Source organism: Oryza glaberrima, chromosome 6 (assembly GCF_000147395.1).
Source record: "Oryza glaberrima chromosome 6, OglaRS2, whole genome shotgun sequence".
Lineage (NCBI taxonomy): Eukaryota > Viridiplantae > Streptophyta > Magnoliopsida > Poales > Poaceae > Oryza > Oryza glaberrima.
The window spans coordinates 3,318,777-3,338,982 of NC_068331.1; the positions used below are offsets into that span (position 1 = coordinate 3,318,777).

A 20,206-nucleotide genomic window follows, 5' to 3' on the forward strand; every position below is an offset into this window, starting at 1 on the left:
AGCTTTGGGGTTGTAGGTACTTTTCAGGACAATATATTAGCTTTGGGGTTGGGTCCAACTATAAAAGCATGATTATGATATCAAACTAATAAATAATGCATGTCATAAACTTGAGTCGACAATTATGCACTTTTTTGCCAACTTCGGATGGAGATTCTCGAATGGAATTAAGTAATTGAGGGTTCTTTTATCTTGTGTTGGCGTCTTTTAGTTTGTGTGTTCTTTACATTATTATGTCAGGGTGTGATGAGTTTATTCATGTGTGGATTTTGTAATAATTGGTTGTAACTTGTTGAGCAAAGACTGAAATGTTTTTCAATTAAAAAGATAAAGAAGGTGACATGCGCTATGTAGGGATAAAAGTAGGCTGTACTATGCAAACCATCTAAGGAGACAATCGACTTGCTCTTTAGGAGTGAATAGATTGAAAAGATTATCAATTTTTCACACGCACACTTTCCTAGTGTATGGTACAAAAATTTTCTATAAAAAAGTTACTTTTAAAAGACATTAACTTAATTTTTAATACTTAATTAATCATACGCTAATGACTCGTCTGTTTTACGTATACTTTTCAAAACACGCCCTTAAAGGTTTTGATTACTGAGGGAGGTGCCATGCGTGTTATTGTAGTTGAGGGAGCACAATGGACTCAGCCGATACTTGAGGGACTAAACATAGACATCTTCCCCCAAAGAATATTGGCAGTAGTACAAGCTTCTGTTTCAATGGGCTTCAAGCCTAATAGACTCCAAATGGGCCAGACAGAATCTCTCACTTGGATCAGCCCATTGCCCCACTCTCCCCGTAGTCCCGTACTGCCGCCGCAACGAGAGAGCCGTCAACCACAGCAGCTGCTCATGGCGCCGCCGCTCCCGGGGCCGGTGGTGCCCGGGGATCGCCGGAGGCGGAGCCGAACGCCGCGCGCAAGGCTATGAGCCGCGGCGGCCGGTGAGCGCGCTGCCCGTATCTTGCTGCCCAGTGGGGGCGGCACGGCTCGGCGTGGAGAGCCCTTTGCAATGGTAAGAGGGGATTTTACTAGTACTACTCATTTTCTCCGGTGGGGGAAGGGGGCCGAGGCTGATTTCGGGGTGGGGTTTGTGCGCAGGTGATGCCGGAGCTGAAGGATTATTCGAGATTGATGGATGCGTGGGCATTGGCTGCCATCGCCGCGCGCATAATAAATGGTGTGTGATTGATTCCTAAACTATTTCTGTCAGTTTTTTTAAATTCATTTCGATCATACAGCTTGCATGATGCTGAATAGTTGGCGGCTCCAGTTTAATTGTTTTATTTGTCCCTGCTCCATAAATCTAGTCTAGGTAGTAATAGTGAAAAAGGAATTACAATTTCATTTCCCACGACTTTTGGCAGTCTTGACAAGTACTACGACATGTTCGTCTACTTTCATACTTTGTTAGACTTAGAACAAGGATAATAATGTAGCCAACTTTCTACTATTAGCCCATCTTAAAGCCAATATATGTAATAGATTAGCTATAAGATTGGCTACAATTTTCTTCTCCTCTCTCTATCTCTCACTTATACATTTAATGTATTTGTCTTGTAGCTTGTGATAAGCTAGCTCTTGCTACCTCTCTCCTCCACCTAAGCTTATAGTAGGCTTATAGCTCACTATTATACTTGCTCTTAGACGCACTCATCTGTCGAATAATGTAATGGTGTACACTGAATATTTAGTGGAAATGAATGCATCTCATACATATAGAGCAAGATATCCAAAGTTTCATGACAAGTAGATTTAAATGGTTATGATGAATACTACTACTACTCTTTTGAGGGAACCTGAACTGTACTACTCCATGTAATAAGTATTAAGATCATAGGTGTTCATGTGTCTGTAAACATTTTTTACATAAAAATAGCCGCCCAATGTCTTCTCTCTGCAACTGCATACCTTATTATTTTTCTCATATTGGACATATCAGCAATAGCAGTACTGACCATTATTCCATAAGTGAAAGTAGGATTTCGACCACACTGTTCATGCTTGGTCTTTTGCGCCTATCTTCATCCAGACATGACACTGCTGTATTTAGCACTAAGGCTGCCTGTGAATAATTGAATTCTCCATTCAGCCTGCAGTCAACAAAATCCAGCAGCCATGATTGATCCCCACTAGCTAATTTCTCTTTGAGAATATCAACAGTTCGTTTAACAGCCAGTTCCACCTCCTCCTCACCATCAACCACCCATCTAGAAACCTTATTCCCTTTCACTAACTCAAGAAGCACTACTCCATAGCTGTAAACATCAGCCTTGCCTGTGATCGGAAGATTTAGAGCCCACTCTGGCGCAATGTACCCTCTTGTCCCATGCACTCGTGACAGGATATTTGTGCTTGGTCCTCGATTCAGTAATTTCACCAATCCAAAATCCGCAATCTTTGGCTCAAAATCTTTATCTAACAATATGTTCTCTGGTTTAACATCGCAATGCACGATCCATTCCAGACATTCATGGTGTAGATAAGCCAATCCTTTTGCTACCCCAAGTGCGATATTGTACCTTTGGCTCCACGGTAGCACAGGAAACACGCTCTGATGGTTGGATAAAACTCTGTCTAAAGAGCCATTCTCAACAAACTCAGAAACCAAGAGCTTGTGCGTCTTTTCGGCACAAAACCCCCAAATTCTGACAAGGTTCATATGATAAACTCGTCCTATGATACTCAGCTCTGATCTGAACTCTTGTTCTCCGTGGATCACATCATTTAGTTTCTTCACCGCGACCTTCCTATTATCATCGAGGATTCCCTTGTAAACTGCTCCTGATCCACCACTTCCTAGTTCTTCTTGAAAAAATCCGGTTGCCTTCTCTAACTCCTTGTAACTGAACCTTCGGAATTGACTGGAAATTATGGTGTACCCTTCGTCTCGAATCTCTGGTCTTCTTCCCCATTTGTATGTAGCCCAACATCCAACTGTAACTAAAATCACTTCAACTACAAGCAATGTCAATGCTGAAGAAAGGAAGTATCCAAACTTGAATTTCGAATTGCTACCCTCGAACATTTGCGATGAAGGATAGGCGTCTTTTTCTGTTACCTTGCAGATATGGGATGGTTTAGAAGCCAATAGTTGTGAAGACGACGCCTCCTTGGAAAATTTCAGATAAATATCATTGCTAGGATCTGGGAATTTCTTGCCATTGATAAGCAAAGCCTTCGGGAAACATTCACCTTTTCCCTTCCGATATGCAAAAGCTTCGCAGCCATCATCGTTCAAGCAAATCTGTTTGCAGACTGGCAATGCGACAGATGGGGTGTAGTTGAAGTCATACCCATAGAAGTCAGTCTTGGGGATCTCCACGAATATGAATTTTTGCTCTGTATTGTTGTTTGCGTTATGATCCCCTTTGACTGTGATGTTTTCCTTGCGCCTGCACCCTTGGCTCCAGTCACTAGGTTCAGTCATCTCGAAACCTTCAAGGCAGGAACACTGAAGGCTTGGCATGTATGTGCAGAAGCTGTTTATGCCACACAGACCATGTATCTCACAGAGTCGAGGGAATGCCAGCCAAGAGACTGACCATTTACCATTCGTTGCGTTTAAGCTATATAGCCTTAGGTTACCATCATAATCGAGTGTCAACCTCCTCATGACATCCTTGTCACCAAGATCAGACGCTTCAAATTGAAGCTTGTCACTAGCTAAGAACATGCCTTCCTGATTGAGAATCCCATATTGGCTGCTGTTATAAGTAGTCCTACCATTCTCCCACGACCGCTCATAAGGATTAGGCCAATATATGCTGCTAGTCTCAGGGCCATTGTATATGATACTCAATATGTTGTTACTGTCAAAGAAGAAGGTGTACAAGCCTGAGTAAGGCAAGCCCCTGGCAGATGCAGATACCAGCTTTGTATCTCGAGTCATCGGCTGCAATGGCAAGAGCGTGTCGGTTGGCGAATCGAAGCTCTTCCAGAGGCGATGACCGGCTTGATCCATGACGATGAGGTTGCCGCTGTTGTCAAGCTCTGCACGGCTAGCGCTAGTGGCCGTGGTGTTGGTGCTCCACACAACCGCGCCGTTGTAATCAACAAGGGCCAGGCTCCCGTCCCTCCGGAAGGTGAGCCTGGAGCCCTTGCCGTTCACCGGAGCGTCGCGGTTCGCCGTCCACGCGACGGTCTTCTCCGACGACCTGGAGAACCAGATGGAGAAAGTGAAGGCGTTGGTGGCCACCTTGTAGAAGCCACATGAGAAGTGGCCATGGGGGGACACAAGGATGGTGGTGGTGGTGTCATCTTGGATGGAGATTGAGGAACCCCTTGCAAGGGAGCTTCTCTGATCTTCTGCAAGAGCAATGGTGAGCGGGAGAAGGAAGGAGATCGCTGTGGTGAAAATGCTGACGCCTCTCATGGCCACGGCAAGCAACTGCTTTCCATGGAATGCAAGGGAAACTGGTACATATGTTATTATATGTATCAAGATTGTGCCCATTATTACTGTGACAACTTGTCGTAGATCGTGTACACTAATCCTGTTGCTACAGCCTAATATTCCCTTCGTCCCAAAATAAATTTATTTATGGGTTTTTATGTCTAACGTTTGACCGTCCGTCTTATTTAAATTTTTTTTATGATTAGTATTTTTGTTGTTATTAGATGATAAAACATGAATAATATTTTATACGTGTCTTATTTTTTAATATATATATATATATATATATATATCAAATAAAACAGTCAAACGTTAAATAAAAAAACCTATAAATGAACTTATTTTGGGTCAGAGGTAGTAGCATTTACTTGATGTACTAGCTTTTTTTTTTAATATTTGATGTACTAGCTTCAGAAAGGGACTGATAAACGGCCAAAACTTTCATAGATAAATGCTTCAAAGTCCTGTATCTGTGTGAATGAATATAGCTGTTTTATTTGCACGCTCAGCAGCCTCAGCTCGATTCCCCGTCCAACTCAAAAAGTCAGAACCAATATCTCCATCATCATTAGGTCGGCCTTGCAAGTACTCCAGCAAGTTGGCTAGCAGAACGAAACAAGAAGCTTCCATGGCAATGTAGCAAAACCAGTACGGAGTACTTATCTGCTCTTAACCATCCTAGTTCTGAAGTTCATGCATTATTTCCCTCCCTCCCCACATCTCCCCTCTCCCAGTCCCAGTTATCAAGATTCTCTCCCGTTAAGTCAGAGAGACATTGTTACTGACGTATAAATTCATTCTACATGTTATTGATCACGGCTGTGTTTAGTTGGATCCAAAGTTTAGATTTTGGTTGAAATTGAAGATGATGTGACTGAAAAGTTATATGTGTATGACAGGTTGATGTGATGGAAAAGTACTAAAGTTTGGATCCAAATTTTGGATCTAAACACAGCCCACGTTATGCTGTACATTGTCATCGGGGAAGCTGCTTCCGGGAAAGCGTTTTCATCCCTCGAATCCCTTGAGAGATGAAAATGCATCTCGAGCTGCTCCCAATAGATACGCCACCCTGATGACCACCGCAATAGATATAGTAGCAAACTCGACCCTGCAAGTTGCAGCAGCTGCTTCAATTGCTGCCATCCCTGTGCGATGTGTGGCTAGCTAGCTTAGCTACATCATGCATGCACGTCCTCGATCAACCGGTCAAGGACGGGCATTACCGAAGTTGTGAAAGCCGCAAGAAAGATGACCCTGGCGTATTGCCTTGGCCCTTGGCCGACTTGGCGACTTCCAGTTAGGGTGTGTTTAGTTCACGCTAAAATTGAAAGTTTGATTGAAATTGGAACGATGTAATGGAAAAGTTGGAAGTTTGTGTGTGTAGGAAAGTTTTGATGTGCTGAAAAAGTTAGAAATTTAAAGAAAAAGTTTGGAACTAAACTCGGCCTTAGATTCATCATATATGTGCGGACAGCAAAAAAAACTGGTAGTCCTGTACTGTTCATGAATCTCGCTGTGGCCTGCGGATGAAGGGGTTGTTTGGTTGGCAACTAAATTTGTCATAGGCAAGCCACACTTTAGAAGATAGTGTTTCGTTCCTACCACAACTTTACTTTGTCTAACTCTTAGCGACTTGGTCCATACGTCATACACTTTATTTTCTTGTCTAACTTTGTCTAAGCTTAGTTTGTTATTTTGTTTACACAAAAGTATGATAAGACTAAGCTTAGTCACCTAATAAAAAATATGTGGCAACATTAGTCCTCAACCAAACAGGCCTTTGGGCAACATTAGTATCAACTGCCAACATTGCTAAATGTTCTTTTTGATCCATAGGCAAGCTCTCCAACGGTACGATTTCTCCAAAAAAAAAAAAAAATGTTACCATCAGCAATTTTGAGGAGAAAAAATAAATCATTTTTTCAACTTTCTATTGTTTAATTAATCCGTTTGTACCCAAAGTAATTATCGCAAAGTGAGCATGGCTCAACCGTTTAATTTTCTTGTGGTGAAACCAGTCCACCCGGATTCAAATTTTAGACTTACACGCGTATTCGTATTTACGGCTAATTATTCTTTAAGTGGCAGGCAACATACCCCACCCCTGACAGCAAGGCGTCCGTGATAATTTCATCGACCGACTCTTTCGGATGAGGTCAGTCTCTACTAGTTCGTCCCCGCTCTCGCTTACTCATTGCTTATCATTTTTCAAATACAAAATAAGGCCCATTTTAAAAGAATTTTTTTTGTCCAAATACAAAATAGGCCCATTTCAAAAGAAAAAAATAGTAAGGCACGCGTAAATAAAGTTTTTACTGTTGTTTTACCTTCTTGGTCCTATTTAACACAGTCCCGAGCTACATTATAATACTCCCTCCATTCTAAAATATAAACATTTTAGCTCTAGATTCATCGCCAAAAGTTGTTATATTTTGGGACGGAGGTAGTACTACTATATTGACAAGCAATGAACGATTCGTTAACTATTCGCTCTTATATTTCTTGGATATTTTAATACTGACAGAGTAGATATCATGATTATTTGTCTGCTTTTTTTTTCTGTTTTCCATAGTTCACACCGTTCTTAAAAATCCTTAAGCTCATCAAAGTAAGCTATTTGGAAACAGAAGGAGCAAAAGCTTCTGCTGCAGTGGCCTTCAAACGCAAACGGGCCCGAAACCTTTCAGTTTAGCGGAAAATGGGCCGCTACGCAATCTGGTGCAAAACGCAGTGACACTTCATCACCCTAAGGAAAAAAGTTCACTTGACGTACCTCCCTGTAGGTCCGAGTTTTACCTGCGTCCTTCCGAAAAATCGGGTATAGTCCGTCCTGAACTTCTAAAACTTGTGTGAAAAATGCTACTACTATGTATTACTCCCTTCATCCCCACATATAAACACTTTTGTATCTCGACATGGTCTTTAAGATGCTATTTTGACCAACGATATTTATAAAAATATGATGTTTTAAATATAAAGAGCTACATATTGTGATAGTTTATTTAATGATAAATCTAGAAACATCAATTTTATATGATTAATATTTTTCATTTTTTTCTATTAATAGTCAAAATTAACGATATTTGACTTAGCACTATGCTAAAAATGCTTATATTTTAGAACAGAGAGAGTTTTTTTTTTCTTATAAATTCTTACTAACACTAATATGTCATGTTATAATAGCATCTTGATTTTTTTTATAACTTCTATCCATCTAAATTAAACGGTTGAGATAATTATTACGTGTAGCCGGGCTTAGAAAAAGGTAAAATCCACGTGTCAAATGGTATCACCCTATCTATTCTTTTTCCGCGCGTCGGCATGGGAGAGGGAGCGGCATAAGAGTAGGTACAATAGTAGACTATTAGCTAGCTATAAACATATTGGCAAAATTTGCTACAAGACATCTAAAAAACATGTAATTAGCTATGGGACACTGTAAGAACGTGTTTCTGCTGTAGGACACCGTAAAAAACTGGTAATTAGCTGCTAGACACCTGAGCGATTATTTTATTATATTCGAAAAAATTAGAGAGAGAAACAGTTGTGTAAGTACGGTTCTACCCTTTGATTTTTTTTTCTTTTTTCTTCCTTATCCTATTCTCCCTCTCCCATTCTTACTCTCTCTTTCTGCTCTGAACAATCGCCTTCAACCTTGCCCACCGCCTCTGCCGCTTTGCCCACCGCCCCTGCTCCTCCTAAGCTCGCCCGCCACGCTCGCCTGCCGCTGCCGCTCCTCCCGCGCTCGCCCGCCGTCGACGCTCCGCCCGCCACGCTCGTCTTCCGCCGCTGCTCCTCCTTTGCACGCTTGTCGTCGCCGGTGCTACTGCTCCATGGCTTCATGTCTTGCAAGCGAAGGAGGAACGGTGACCACTGGTGTTATTGTTTCATGGTGACCACCGGCGCGAACGTGGTGCCGAACAAGCAGTCGGCGGCGGCCTACGAGCGCAGCGTGCTCATGGTCGCCGCGCCCTCGAGGAGGTCCTGGACCACCTTGGTGAGTTGGTGTAGTACAGGTACACGCGCAGCCGCCGCAGCGAGCGGCGGTACAGCGTCGCCAGCCACCGTACCCGCAACTGCCAGAACGCACTGAACAACAACCTCCGCCTGTCGGCACGCCAAGCCTCATATGGTCACACGGGGACGGGGGCGCAGTGGCAACTTACGGAGGGAGGGAGCGGCGACGGGATGGGCACTGAGGAAGGGAGCGATGGCAGCGGCGGCGGCACAGCTGCCGCACGCGGAGAAAGGAAACGGCACGGCTCTGCTGCTGCTGCGCTCGAGAGAGCAGCAGTGGCAGTGGCGGCTGCTGCTGCCCTCGGAGGCCACCATCGCCGCCGCTTGCTCGTCCAGCATCCAAGCGTAGCATCCACCATCATCTCTTCTCTTCTCTTGCTCTTTGCTTGGCGATAAGAATGTCAGATGTATTTAAGCATGTGATTAGTGAAGACTAACTAATTTGAGCCAACGGCAAACTGGTCTTTAACAATTGTTTCTCTCTCCTATTCTTCCGAAAATAATAAAATAATCCCACCAATATCCAGCAGCTAATTATCAGTTTTTTACAATGACCTACAGCAAATACACGTTCTTATGATGTCCCCTAGCTAATCACACGTTTTTCGGATGTCCTGTAGCAAATTTTGCCAAACATAATGAGATAAAAAATAAGAGAGAAAAGCAGCGGACTACAGATCTAAAGCCGGCTGTAGCACGGACTCTAAGACGCAGTGTGTGTATAACGGGACTATTGTATGAATTGACTACTTGATTGGCTATAAAGATGAATTAGAGCTCGTAGTAGGCTATACTATTAAACTTATTCTAAACGGATAAGAAGTGTCACGATAATCCTCATCCAATATAATAGAGTCCATGAGCCAAACACACGCTAGAGAATCGAACATAAAACACCAAATCCCTAATAATATACATGCAGATTAGCGTTGATTTTACTTTAGACAGCTCAAACGGCGTGGCGCGCCGCGCCGCGCCGCCTAATCAATCAGGCCGACCCGGCGGCACGACGAGCCGCGCGGCGTCGAGGCGCGGGCTGAGCCGGAGCGCGACGCCCCTCATGTCCTCCATGCCGCGCTCGTACCCCTCCAGCGCGTGCACCGCGAGCTCCCGCTTGTGCTCCTCGGACCGCACGTACTCCTGCACCGCCGCCGCCTTCGCCGCCGCGAGCTCGCGCTGCGCCTTCTCCTCGAGCTCCTTCCGCATGGCGTCCGCCTCCGCGACGGCGTCGCGCTCCCGCGCGCGCAGCCTCTCCTCCAGCTCCAGCGCGTAGTCCAGCGAGAACGTCGCGTAGTTCGCCGCCTGCGACATGAGAACGAGTGAACGCGGCGACGACGACGACGACGAGCATCGCATCAATGGCGGGATGTGGATAGCGAAACCTGGAGCAGCGTGACGTAGCTCGACGCGACGACGTCGGAGGGCTTCGCCGCCGGGAACTGGCGCTCCCGCGATGGCGTGACGACGCCCTGCAGCAGCTGCCGCGCCGCCTTCCAGTCGGCCGTGTCGCCGTCGTGCTTGTCGGGCACGTGCCCCGGCGTACGATCATGGTCGCTCGCCGTCGGTTTCTGCGCGGAGAACATAGGCTTCCGATCTTGGTCGCTCACCGTCGGCTTCTGCGCGGAGAATCCCGACGGCGGGGAAGACAGGCCGGAGGCCGAGCACGAGAAGCCATGGGGAGCAGGTGGCGTCCCGTCTTTCGCATTGGCCTCTGCTTCAAACTTCCTCTTCTTCACCGACGACGGCGAACACCGCGGCGTGTCGCTCTCCGGCTCGGTCTTCACCTTCTGCGCCATCGCCGGCGCCTGCGCGGCGGCCGCCTTCTCCGCCCGCATGCTCATCATCATCTCAAAGACTGACGGGTCCATCCCTGCAGGAACACGACGGGAGTAAGCTCGTTAATGTCGCCGGAGCCAGGAAGGTGTTCGACACTATACCTTCGGCCCTAGTAGAACGAGAAGGAGGCGGCGGCGGCTGCGGCGACGCGGCGCCGGCGAGGTTGGAGGAGAATGCGGCGGCGAGGTTGCTCTCGGTGAGATACGTCCTGAGATCAACCGCGGCCCGGTGCTTGTCCAGGAGCTTTGCCGCCCATTTCTCCTCCTCACCGGTGAGCACCGGATCGGCGATGGAGCTCTTCGACGGCGGCCCACCCCACCGCACCTGGCACGGCCATGGCGCCGACGACGATAAGAAGAAGAAACCTTCCTTCCAACCTTGGAGGTTTTTGGGCATCCCCGTGAAGAGCATCCCGACGGTGTCCTTGCCGCGGAAGTAGTACCAGCCGCTCAGCTTGAACAAGCACAGCTTGAAGAAGTGCCGGAACACGGCGAGCGACGGCGGCACGCCGGCGTGGTGGGAGAGCACGAGGAAGCCGGCCATGATGCGCCACCCGTTGGGCGTGACCACGCCCGGCGCGAGGCCGAAGTGCCGGAGCACGTCGCAGGCGAAGGGGTGCAGCGGAACGCGCATCCCGGCCTCCAGCGCGTCCTTGTACACGCACACGGCCCCCGGCGGCGGCGTCGAGCACGCGCGGAGGTCGCCGGCGGGGCGCGCGGCGAACCCCTTGGGGACGCCGTGCTTCTTGCAGAGCGCGTCGACGGCTTCCTGCGTGCGCAGTGACGAGGCGATGCGGTCGGCGATGGACCTCGAGGGCACGGGGGATGAGTCGGCGGCGGCGGCTTCGGCGTCGGCGTCGGCGTCGGCGTCGGCGGAGCGAGAGGAGAAGGCGTCGGCGTCGATGATCTCGACGGAAGACGAGGAGGAGGAAGAGGAGGAATGCATCGTCTTCTCTTGTGGTCAAAGCAGCAGAGGTACCAGCGGAACACAGGTTTACTCTTGTAGGAGTTGAACCAAGCCGACGGTTGGTTTCCCCAGGATGGTTCTGCCCCCAAATCCAATTCCCCCCTGCTCTCTCTCCGTCTCCTAATCCTATTTTGAGTAGTACAAAAGATTTTAAGGCTGTATTATTACCCCTAAGTTTCCCAATTCATCTATCTCATTTTTCGCGTACATATTTTTTAAACTACTAAACGGTGTGTTTTTTTAAAAAAATTATACGAAAGTTGCTTAAAAAATTATATTAATACATTTTTTAAAAAAATAGCTAATACTCCCTCCATCTACTTTTGATAGTTATATTTCATCTTGGCACACAGACTAAGGATAAGTGATCCTACTTATCATCCATTTAAATATGCTACTAGTCATTCCTCGTAAACCAGCGATTCATTAATATTTATATTTCTCGATGCCCATGTAGCCAATCTTGTGGGGAAGAATGGAGAGTCACGCATTAAATGTAAGAAAACCATTAAGATAATAAGTTGTTGGATTGAAATATGCCTATCAAAAATAAATTTTTCAGATTTAGAAATATGACTATCAAAAATAGATGGAGGGAGTATTTAATTAATCATACGCTAATGGATCATTCCGTCCTCCGTGCATACTATTCCTATCCTCCAGAGACAATGAATAGACGATGTGTCACATTTACCCAAAATCCATTTATATTAGTATTAGGAAAATTTGAGAAACTATATACAGTACATGCATTTCAACTAATTACAAATTATTTCTAAAATAACTTATCTAGTACAATTAAAACTAGCAGATTTTTCACATGAGTTGAAGCCGCGATTCAGATATGAGCTTTTATGTAGTTGTGGCACAGGCGTTCGCAAACTGGGTACCATTCCTGAACTCCTCAATTCTATCGGATGGACTTACAAATTGAGTAGTTCATCCGATAAACACGGACGATACGAAAAGTTGAACTTACACGGAAGATGCGATACTTTATCGTCGCTGTCATTTACAAATTACTTATCTTTTTTTTTTCAAATGTAATGTTTGTGTAAAGACTATACTAAATTTTATACTGGTGTACTGTGTTTATTTTAAAAATAATGGAATAAATCCCAACCTTTGATACTGGTGTTCTGTGTAGTACCTTAGTTATCCCTGCTTAACGGCTCTAAGGTGCATTTTTTATACACGTAAGAGCTACACTTAATTTTTGACTCAAAAAGCTACGTTGATAACCAATGCTTCGTTATCGTTAACCATTATTTCCTACATTTTCATCAGGATACTGAATTACAAATATCGCTATCATTTTTCTTCCTTTTTTTTACCCCTTTCCTACCCTTCTTGATCCTTAAGCGCATAAAAGGAAGCTCGTTTTTTTTAGAGTAAATTTCATAGAACTACACGTTTTGCGGTACAAGTTGCAGAAAACCACACATACTTTGACACTTGACGCTTAAGTACATATATTTTGGTAGTTTAAGTTTCACAAAACCACACTATTAATGAATGGATTCACCCATGATATGACGTGGCTGTTCCACTTAGGATGAGGACGTGACATCCTATTACCAGCCATAACACTAAATTAATAGGATGCCACGTCCTTATCCTAGGTTGAACAACCACGTCATCTGGTGAGTCTATTCATTGATAGTGTGGTTTTGTGAAACTAGACTACCAAAATATATGTTAAGTGCCAAGTATCAAAATATGTGTGGTTTTCTGCAACTTGGACCACAAGACGTGTAGTTTTGTGAAATTTACTCTTTTTTTTAATTTCACATCTTTGTACAAAAGCTTCTGCTACCGTGGGCTTCAAATCCAAACAGGCCCAAATCTTTCATCTTAGCAGCACATGGGCCAGCCCGGTAGGCATTGGCATTTGGATCAGCCCAAATGACGTTGTCTTCCAGATCAACTGATCAACCAAACACCAACAGCGCTTGTGCCCCAGATCGCCGGAGAGTTCAACGCCGCCGCGACCGGCGAGGCGGAGCTTGATGGGCGCCGTGTGGGGGTTCCATGCCGCGCGGCTCCGGGAGGAGAGCCCCCTCACGCTGGTAAGAGGGGATTGGATTGGATTACTCCACACTGACACCGAGGATGGTGACGGGGTTATGATTGATTTTTTGGGGGCAATGTGGTGTGGTGTGCAGATGATGCTGGAGTGGAAGGATTCGAGATCGATGGGCGGGTGATGGCTTCGCGGAGCTCGTCGGCGGCGTAGTGGCGCACGATGAGGGGTCTGTGAGCAGCCGCGACGAACTGGTGATTTATTTCCTAACTATTCCCTGTAAATTTTATTTTATTTTTTCTTTCGGTTCATAGAGTTCTCGTGCTATTGAATATTTCGCTCTAGTGAATTGTTTAGCTTGTTGCTGCTCCACAAATCAAATAGCAGTAATACTGAAAAGAAATTAGATTTCCAGTGTGCACGATTTGGAAGTCTAAGAATACATCCACTGAATAATGTAAAGGCATACATTATATATTGTGGAAATAGATGCGCCTTATGCATATAGAACAAAGTATCTAAACAAATAGACTAATGGTTATGGTGAATATTACAATTTGATGGAATACGACAACTACTAAAATCTCAAATGACATTTTACCTTAAATCTGGCGCCCATTGACTTGTCTTTTCAACACCATGCCTTATTATTTTTTCTCATAACACACATATCAGCTTAGATAGAGTTGTAGCAAGGACATTATTCCACGAGAGAAAGCAGGATTTCAACCACAGTGCTCATGCTCGGTCTTCTGCGCCTCTCATCTTCCACACATGACACTGCAATTTTTAGCACTGTTGCTGCCTGTGAATAGTTGAATTCTCCATCCAGCCTGCAATCAACAAACTCCACCAGCCATGATTGATCTTCGCTAGCTAATTTCTCTTTGAGAACATCAGCAATGCGTTTAACAGCCATTTCCACCTCCTCTTCACCATCAACCACCCATCTGGAAACCCGATTCCCTTTCACTAACTCAAGAAGCACTAGTCCATAGCTGTAAACATCAGCCTTGCCTGTGATTGGAAGATTTAGAGCCCATTCTGGTGCAATGTATCCTCTAGTCCCATGCACTTTTGATTGGTTATGTGTGTTTGATCCTCGACTAAGTAGTTTCACCAGTCCAAAATCAGCGATCTTTGGCTCAAAATCTTTATCTAACAATATGTTCTCTGGTTTCACATCACAATGCACGATCCACTCAAGACATTCGTGGTGGAGATAGGCCAATCCTTTCGCTACCCCAAGTGCGATATTGTACCTTTGGCTCCACTGTAGCACAGGAAACAAACCCAGATTGTCAGATAATACTCTGTCTAGAGAACCATTCTCGGCAAACTCAGAAACCAAGAGTTTGTTTGTCTTTTCGGCACAAAACCCCCAAATTCTGACCAGATTCATATGATAAACTCTCCCTATGATACTTAGCTCTGACCTGAACTCCTGTTCTCCGTGGATCACATCATTTAGTTTCTTCACAGCGACCATCCTTTTATCATTGAGGATTCCTTTGTAAACTGCTCCTGCTCCTCCACTTCCTAGCATTTCTTGGAAACAATCTGTTGCCTTCTCCAACTCCTTGTAGCTGAACCTTCGGAATTGACTGGAAATTATGGTGTAACCTTCGTCTTGAATCTCTGGTCTTCTCCCCCATTTGTTAGCAGCCCAACATCCAACTGTAATTAAACTCATTTCAACTACAAGTAATGTCAATGCTGAAGAAAGGAAGTAACCAAACTTGATATTGGAATTGTTACCCGTGAGCATTTGTGATGAAGGATAGGCTTCTTTTTCAGTCACCACGCAAGCATGCGATGGTTTGGAAGCCAACAATTGTGAATAGGGCGTCACCTTGGGAAGTTTTAGATAGAAATCATTATAGTGGTCTTGGGACTTCCTGCCATTAAAAAGCAAGGCCTTCAAAAAACATTTACCTATACCCTTGTGGTATTCAAAGGCTTGACAATTAGCATTGTCCAAGCACATCCTTTTGCACTGCCAGAGTGTCACTGGCTTGGAGTAGTTCAAGTCATAGCCATAGAAGTCAGTGTGGGGTATCTTCTTGAATATGAATCCGTGGTTAGACTTGCTGTTTGCGTTGTTGTTCCAAATGAGTGTGGCGTTTGCCTTGTAACTGCACCCTTGGCTCCAGTCACCTGGTTTAACCATCTCAAAGCCTTCGAGACAAGAACAGCGAGGGTCTGGTTTGTAAATGCACAAACTGTTTTTACCACACACTCCATGTATTTCACATACTTGACAGAATGCCATCCAAGTGACAGACCATTTTCCAGTGGTCATGTTTAGACTATACAACCTAAGGTTTCCATCATAATCCAGTGTCAACCTCCTCATGACATCCTTCTGACCATGATCAGATGCTTCAAAGTTGAGCTGGTCAGTAGCTATGAACCAACCATCAGAGTCTAGAACCCCATGTCGGCTACTGTAATAAGTGGTCCTACCATTGTCCCATGATAAGAAGGCAGGATTAGGCCAATATATGCTACTAGTCTCAGGGCCATTGTATATAAGACTCAGCAAATTGTTACTGTCAAAGAAAAAGGTGTATAAACCTGAATAGGGTAAGCCCCTAGCGGATGCAGACACCAGCTTTGTATCTCTAGTCATCGGCTGCAATGGCAGAAGCGTGTCGGTTGGCGAGTCGAAGCTTTCCCAGAGGCACTGATCGTCTGAATCCATGACGATCAGGTTGCCACTGTTCTGAAGCTCTGCACGGCTAGCACCAGTGGCCGTGGTGTTGGTGCTCCATACAACCGTGCCGTTGTAATCAGCAAGGGCCAAGCCCCCGTCCTTCCGGAAGGTGAGCTTGGAGCCCTTGCCGTTCACCGGAGCATCACGGCTGGCCGTCCACGCCACCGTCTTCTCCGACGATCTGGAGAACCAGATGGAGAAGGTGAAGGCGTTGGTGGCCACCTTGTAGAAGCCACAGGCGAAGTCGCCATTAGGCGACACTAGGATGGTCTTGGTATCATCCTCTGTGGAGACAGATGAACCTCTAGCAAGGTAGCTTTTCTTATCTTCTGCAAGAGCAGTGGTGAGCATGAGAAGGAAGGAGATTAATGTGGTGAAAATGTGAACGCCTCTCATGGCCATGGGCAAGGAATTGCCTGTGATCATCTAATGCAAGGGAAACCAGTGTGCCGGAGTCTCTTGCATATAAATCAAGATTGTTGAGTAAAAAGAGCCAGTAATTACCGTGAAAACTTCAGGTGGCTCCCGTTTGCTTTACGTGTTTGCTTGAACTACAGCTTAGGAAAGGGACCAAACAGCAAATCTGGGCCTTATTAATTTGTCCCCTGGAGCACGGCGAATGCTGGCACCACAAAACAATCGGGCCCTGTTTAGTTCTAGCGGTGAAAAGTTTTAGCGTGTTACATCGGATATACTAACACATATTTGAAGTGTTAGACGTAGACTAATAACAAAACAAATTATATGTTCCACCTGTAAACTGCGAGACGAATTTATTAAGCGTAATTAATCCATCATTAGCAAATGTTTACTGTAGGACCACATTGTCAAAACATGGAGCAATTAGGCTTAAAAGATTCGTTTCACAATTTACACGAAATCTGTGTAATTAGTTTTTTTTCTATATTTAATACTCCATGCATATGTCCAAATATTCAATGTGATAGGGTGAAAAGTTTTTGCGTGGGAATGCTGGCACTACAAAACAATCAGGCCCTGTTTAGGGTGTGTTTAGTTCACGCCAAAATTGAAAATTTGGTTGAAATTAGAACGATGTGACGGAAAAGTTGAAAGTTTGTGTGTAGGAGAGTTTTGATGTTATGGAAAAGTTGGAAGTTTGAAGAAAAAGTTTGGAACTAAACAAGGGCTTAGTTCTAGGGGTGAAAAGTTTTAGCGTGTCACATCGGATATACGGACACACATTTGAAGTATTAAACGTAGACTAATAATAAAACAGATTACAGATTCCTCCTGTAAACTGTGAGACGAATTTATTAAGCCTAATTAATCCGTCATTAGCAAATGTTTACTGTAGCACCACATTGTCGAATCATGGAGCAATTAGGCTTAAAAGATCCGTCTTGCAAATTAGTCGTAATATGTGCAGTTAGTTATTTTTTTAGCATATATTTAATACTTTATGCAGGTGTTCAAACGTTCGATGTGACAGGGTGAAAAATTTTGAGGTGGGATCTAAACACGGACTCAGTCGTTAGTCGTGTTCTAAAGGGAACCGTATCCTATGACATTACACAGTAATGTCACGGTGTGACATTCATTCAATCCACACCATCCATTCTAAATCAACGATGGTAGATTATTTGACATGCAATTAATCAAACTAATTAGTAGATTGTGTAGTTATAATTGTCCCTAGATCAGATATTGCATTTTCAAGAGGCAAACATCGTTGACCGGTGGAAGAATCGGCATATGATGATAATTATGTTTCACTTACTTGTTAGATGCAGTGATTTGCACATTATCCTGGAGGAAGTGAATCCTGTGCATCAATTTTGTGCTGCCATCCTCCGTCAAAACGAGGCAATTCTGAATATACAAGCGGATGGGTTAATGTTTAATGAAGATGAAGAGACTGCTTTAGTGCTAACAAAAAAATCCTTCCCACCTATTAAGTACATATACCTACATAATCTGCTAGTTAATTTGATTAGTTAATTAGATGCCAATTAGTCTGTGGCCGTTGATTTAGAATGAATGGTGTGGATTGAAGGAAAATGTCAGAGGATACGGTTCCGATGTGAAGAACAGTGGGCTCGCTTTCCCTGACCACATCGTTGACGATTAGGAAGTCAACAAGGAAAGACCACCTTGTTCAGCACGGTGATGCAACGTTTTGGTGTTAACCTGAACATAGCTAGACAATACTAACACGTCCTTACTGTGTTGCTAATGGTCATGGGTTAGTGGCTAGGACTTGAAGATGCTGAACCAATAATACATCAAAGTGATATCAAGACCTGGATCAACCGGTCAAGGACGGCACTACTGAAAGCAAGCCGCTACCGTGCAAAGATGATCCTGGTGGAGCTCCTCCTGTCGTCCTGTGATCCTGTCCATGCAGCTCACAGGCTCAGTAACCACTGGGAGTGCTCACTCAGGCTTGTTCTTGTTTACTGCTAGATTTTGGCCCTCCAATTCTTTGGCACTTTTCACCGACGTTTTCTAGATATTTGAATTTTTGCCAAATTTTACCAACACCATGTATTAGATAATAGCAACTTTACCATATAAAATTTGGTAATGCCTAAAGATGCCGAAACTTTTGAATTACCAAAATTATGGTAGAGAATCAAACCAAAATAGCCATCAGGCCGAGCCAAATCTTCTCATTTCGCAGCAAATGGTCCGGGAGACCCGGACAGTGTCGAGAAAGCAACACAGTGTTAGTCGCAGGCTCGCAGCAGCTAACACTTGATCCACTGGGCCGTCATGCCTGAATCGGCCCGAAGGAGGAGCCAGCAGATGATCAGGTACAGCGCTGGATAGCGTTGGTGTCGTGTGGTCATGGTCGCCTCCAAACTCCAAAGTCTCCAAGACTCCAACTGTCCAACACCTCATCCTCGCTTGCGTGCCGGTACAGTTTTACTCGTCAGCATCCCCTTTTTTTTTCTTTTTGAAACTGTCAGCATCCTCTCTCCGGATACTCCGTCACTTGTGTATTTTTTTTCCCTTGGAGAAACCGTTTTGCTGATACCAGCAACTGCCCGGCCATACAATAATAATATCATGCCCAGATACTCCTGTACAATTACAAAATAGCTTGAGAATGAATAGTTCTGCTATTTTTTTAGATAATAGATTATATTAAACCCGGCCTCTACACCTTGCGAGGGCGTACACAGCCAATAATAGTTCTGCTATTAATTATTCAAAAGTAGAGGGCGTAATAAACATAGAGTTGTATTCATCTTAGACTCTCAGCTTACCATTTTATACAGTATTAATTTAATATGAAATACTCTGAAATATTAAAATATGCAATGCACCGGGCGGACGACTGGTATTATTACTGATCTTGCTCAAAATGGTCATCGTAATTTCAGAACGAACTGATCGTTCAAACGTTCCTCACGTTCAGACTACTACTTCGCGCGTAGCGCGTGTGCTGCAACTACTGCGCTGTAAAAATGATCGGAATCGGTCGGAAACAGTATTAATGTTTTTATTATTTTTACAGGAAAGAACTGAAATAGTCTGAAAATTTCCATATTTATATATTTAACTATTCAGTATCAACTTCAATTCGACACTAACAGAAATTAGAGAAACATAATTTTATAAACAATAGGGTGAATAGCTAATTTAGTCCCTCAAATTTCACGGAAGGCTCATTTGATTCTTCAGGTTTCATTTTATCCACGTAAGTCCTCTAAGTATTTGTTTTTATTTAAAATCATCCTTGAGTTCACTTAATATGCCATATGGCTATTTCTATTCAATATTTCTGTTAGAAAATATCCATTTTGCCCATAATTTGTATACAACTATATACTAGAAAAGAGAAACCAAACCAAGATGAATAAACAACATTGCAGAAATACTTCCCATTATTTCAACATGTGTGTATGAAGCATAAGTAATGGCTATTGCATACACTTGCATGCACATAATTTATTTTCGTTTTACATATATTACTACACACTATCTATAAAAAAATTCATTGCATGCCATTTTTTCTTTTATATAAATATGTGAATGAGGGGGTAAAAGTGTTATTTATCAAGAGAGTTATTGGTTATGTTTAGCCATGTGGCTTCTAAATGGGTTCAAGGATAAGTTTGAACCAATGTAATAAATAGCGTTCGTAGCGCCCGCAATAGCGGCCGCTATAGTGGTAGCGGACCTCTACTGCTACCTCTACAAGGTAGCGGACTAAAGATAGCATGTTGTAACTTAGCGTCCGCTATAGCGCTTCGCTACCGATATAACAACCTGTTG

The 20,206-nt window shown here is 44.1% G+C and overlaps 3 protein-coding genes and 1 long non-coding RNA gene across 5 annotated transcripts; 1 reads left to right on the plus strand and 3 right to left on the minus strand.

The window, feature by feature from the left end:
* Positions 1–1,407: 1,407 nt before the first annotated feature.
* On the minus strand, positions 1,408–4,629 carry LOC127777820 (putative receptor protein kinase ZmPK1). The gene has a single exon (XM_052304440.1). It carries the CDS (start codon positions 4,461–4,463, stop codon positions 1,968–1,970), a length of 2,496 nt encoding a protein of 831 aa, XP_052160400.1. The 5' UTR covers positions 4,464–4,629; the 3' UTR covers positions 1,408–1,967.
* Positions 4,630–9,407: 4,778 nt separating this feature from the next.
* Positions 9,408–11,314, minus strand: LOC127778009 (uncharacterized). Its single transcript, XM_052304646.1, has 3 exons — positions 10,361–11,314; positions 9,806–10,293; positions 9,408–9,725 (listed from the first exon to the last, which is right to left on the minus strand). The coding sequence occupies exons 1-3, from the start codon at positions 11,202–11,204 to the stop codon at positions 9,408–9,410; spliced, it is 1,650 nt and encodes a 549-aa protein (XP_052160606.1). The 5' UTR covers positions 11,205–11,314.
* A 1,817-nt stretch (positions 11,315–13,131) lies between these two features.
* Positions 13,132–13,582, plus strand: LOC127776330 (uncharacterized). Its single transcript, XR_008018148.1, has 2 exons — positions 13,132–13,294; positions 13,391–13,582. It is a non-coding gene; the product is annotated as an uncharacterized LOC127776330 (long non-coding RNA).
* A 91-nt stretch (positions 13,583–13,673) lies between these two features.
* Positions 13,674–16,460, minus strand: LOC127776328 (putative receptor protein kinase ZmPK1). 2 transcript variants are annotated; one of them, XM_052302682.1, is made up of 2 exons: positions 15,007–16,460; positions 13,674–14,925 (listed from the first exon to the last, which is right to left on the minus strand). In XM_052302682.1, exons 1-2 carry the CDS (start codon positions 16,388–16,390, stop codon positions 13,949–13,951), a joined length of 2,361 nt encoding a protein of 786 aa, XP_052158642.1. In that variant the 5' UTR covers positions 16,391–16,460; the 3' UTR covers positions 13,674–13,948. The 2 variants fall into 2 exon arrangements, with proteins under 2 accessions (XP_052158642.1, XP_052158641.1); XM_052302681.1 differs by having other exon boundaries at positions 13,674–16,460.
* Positions 16,461–20,206: the final 3,746 nt, after the last annotated feature.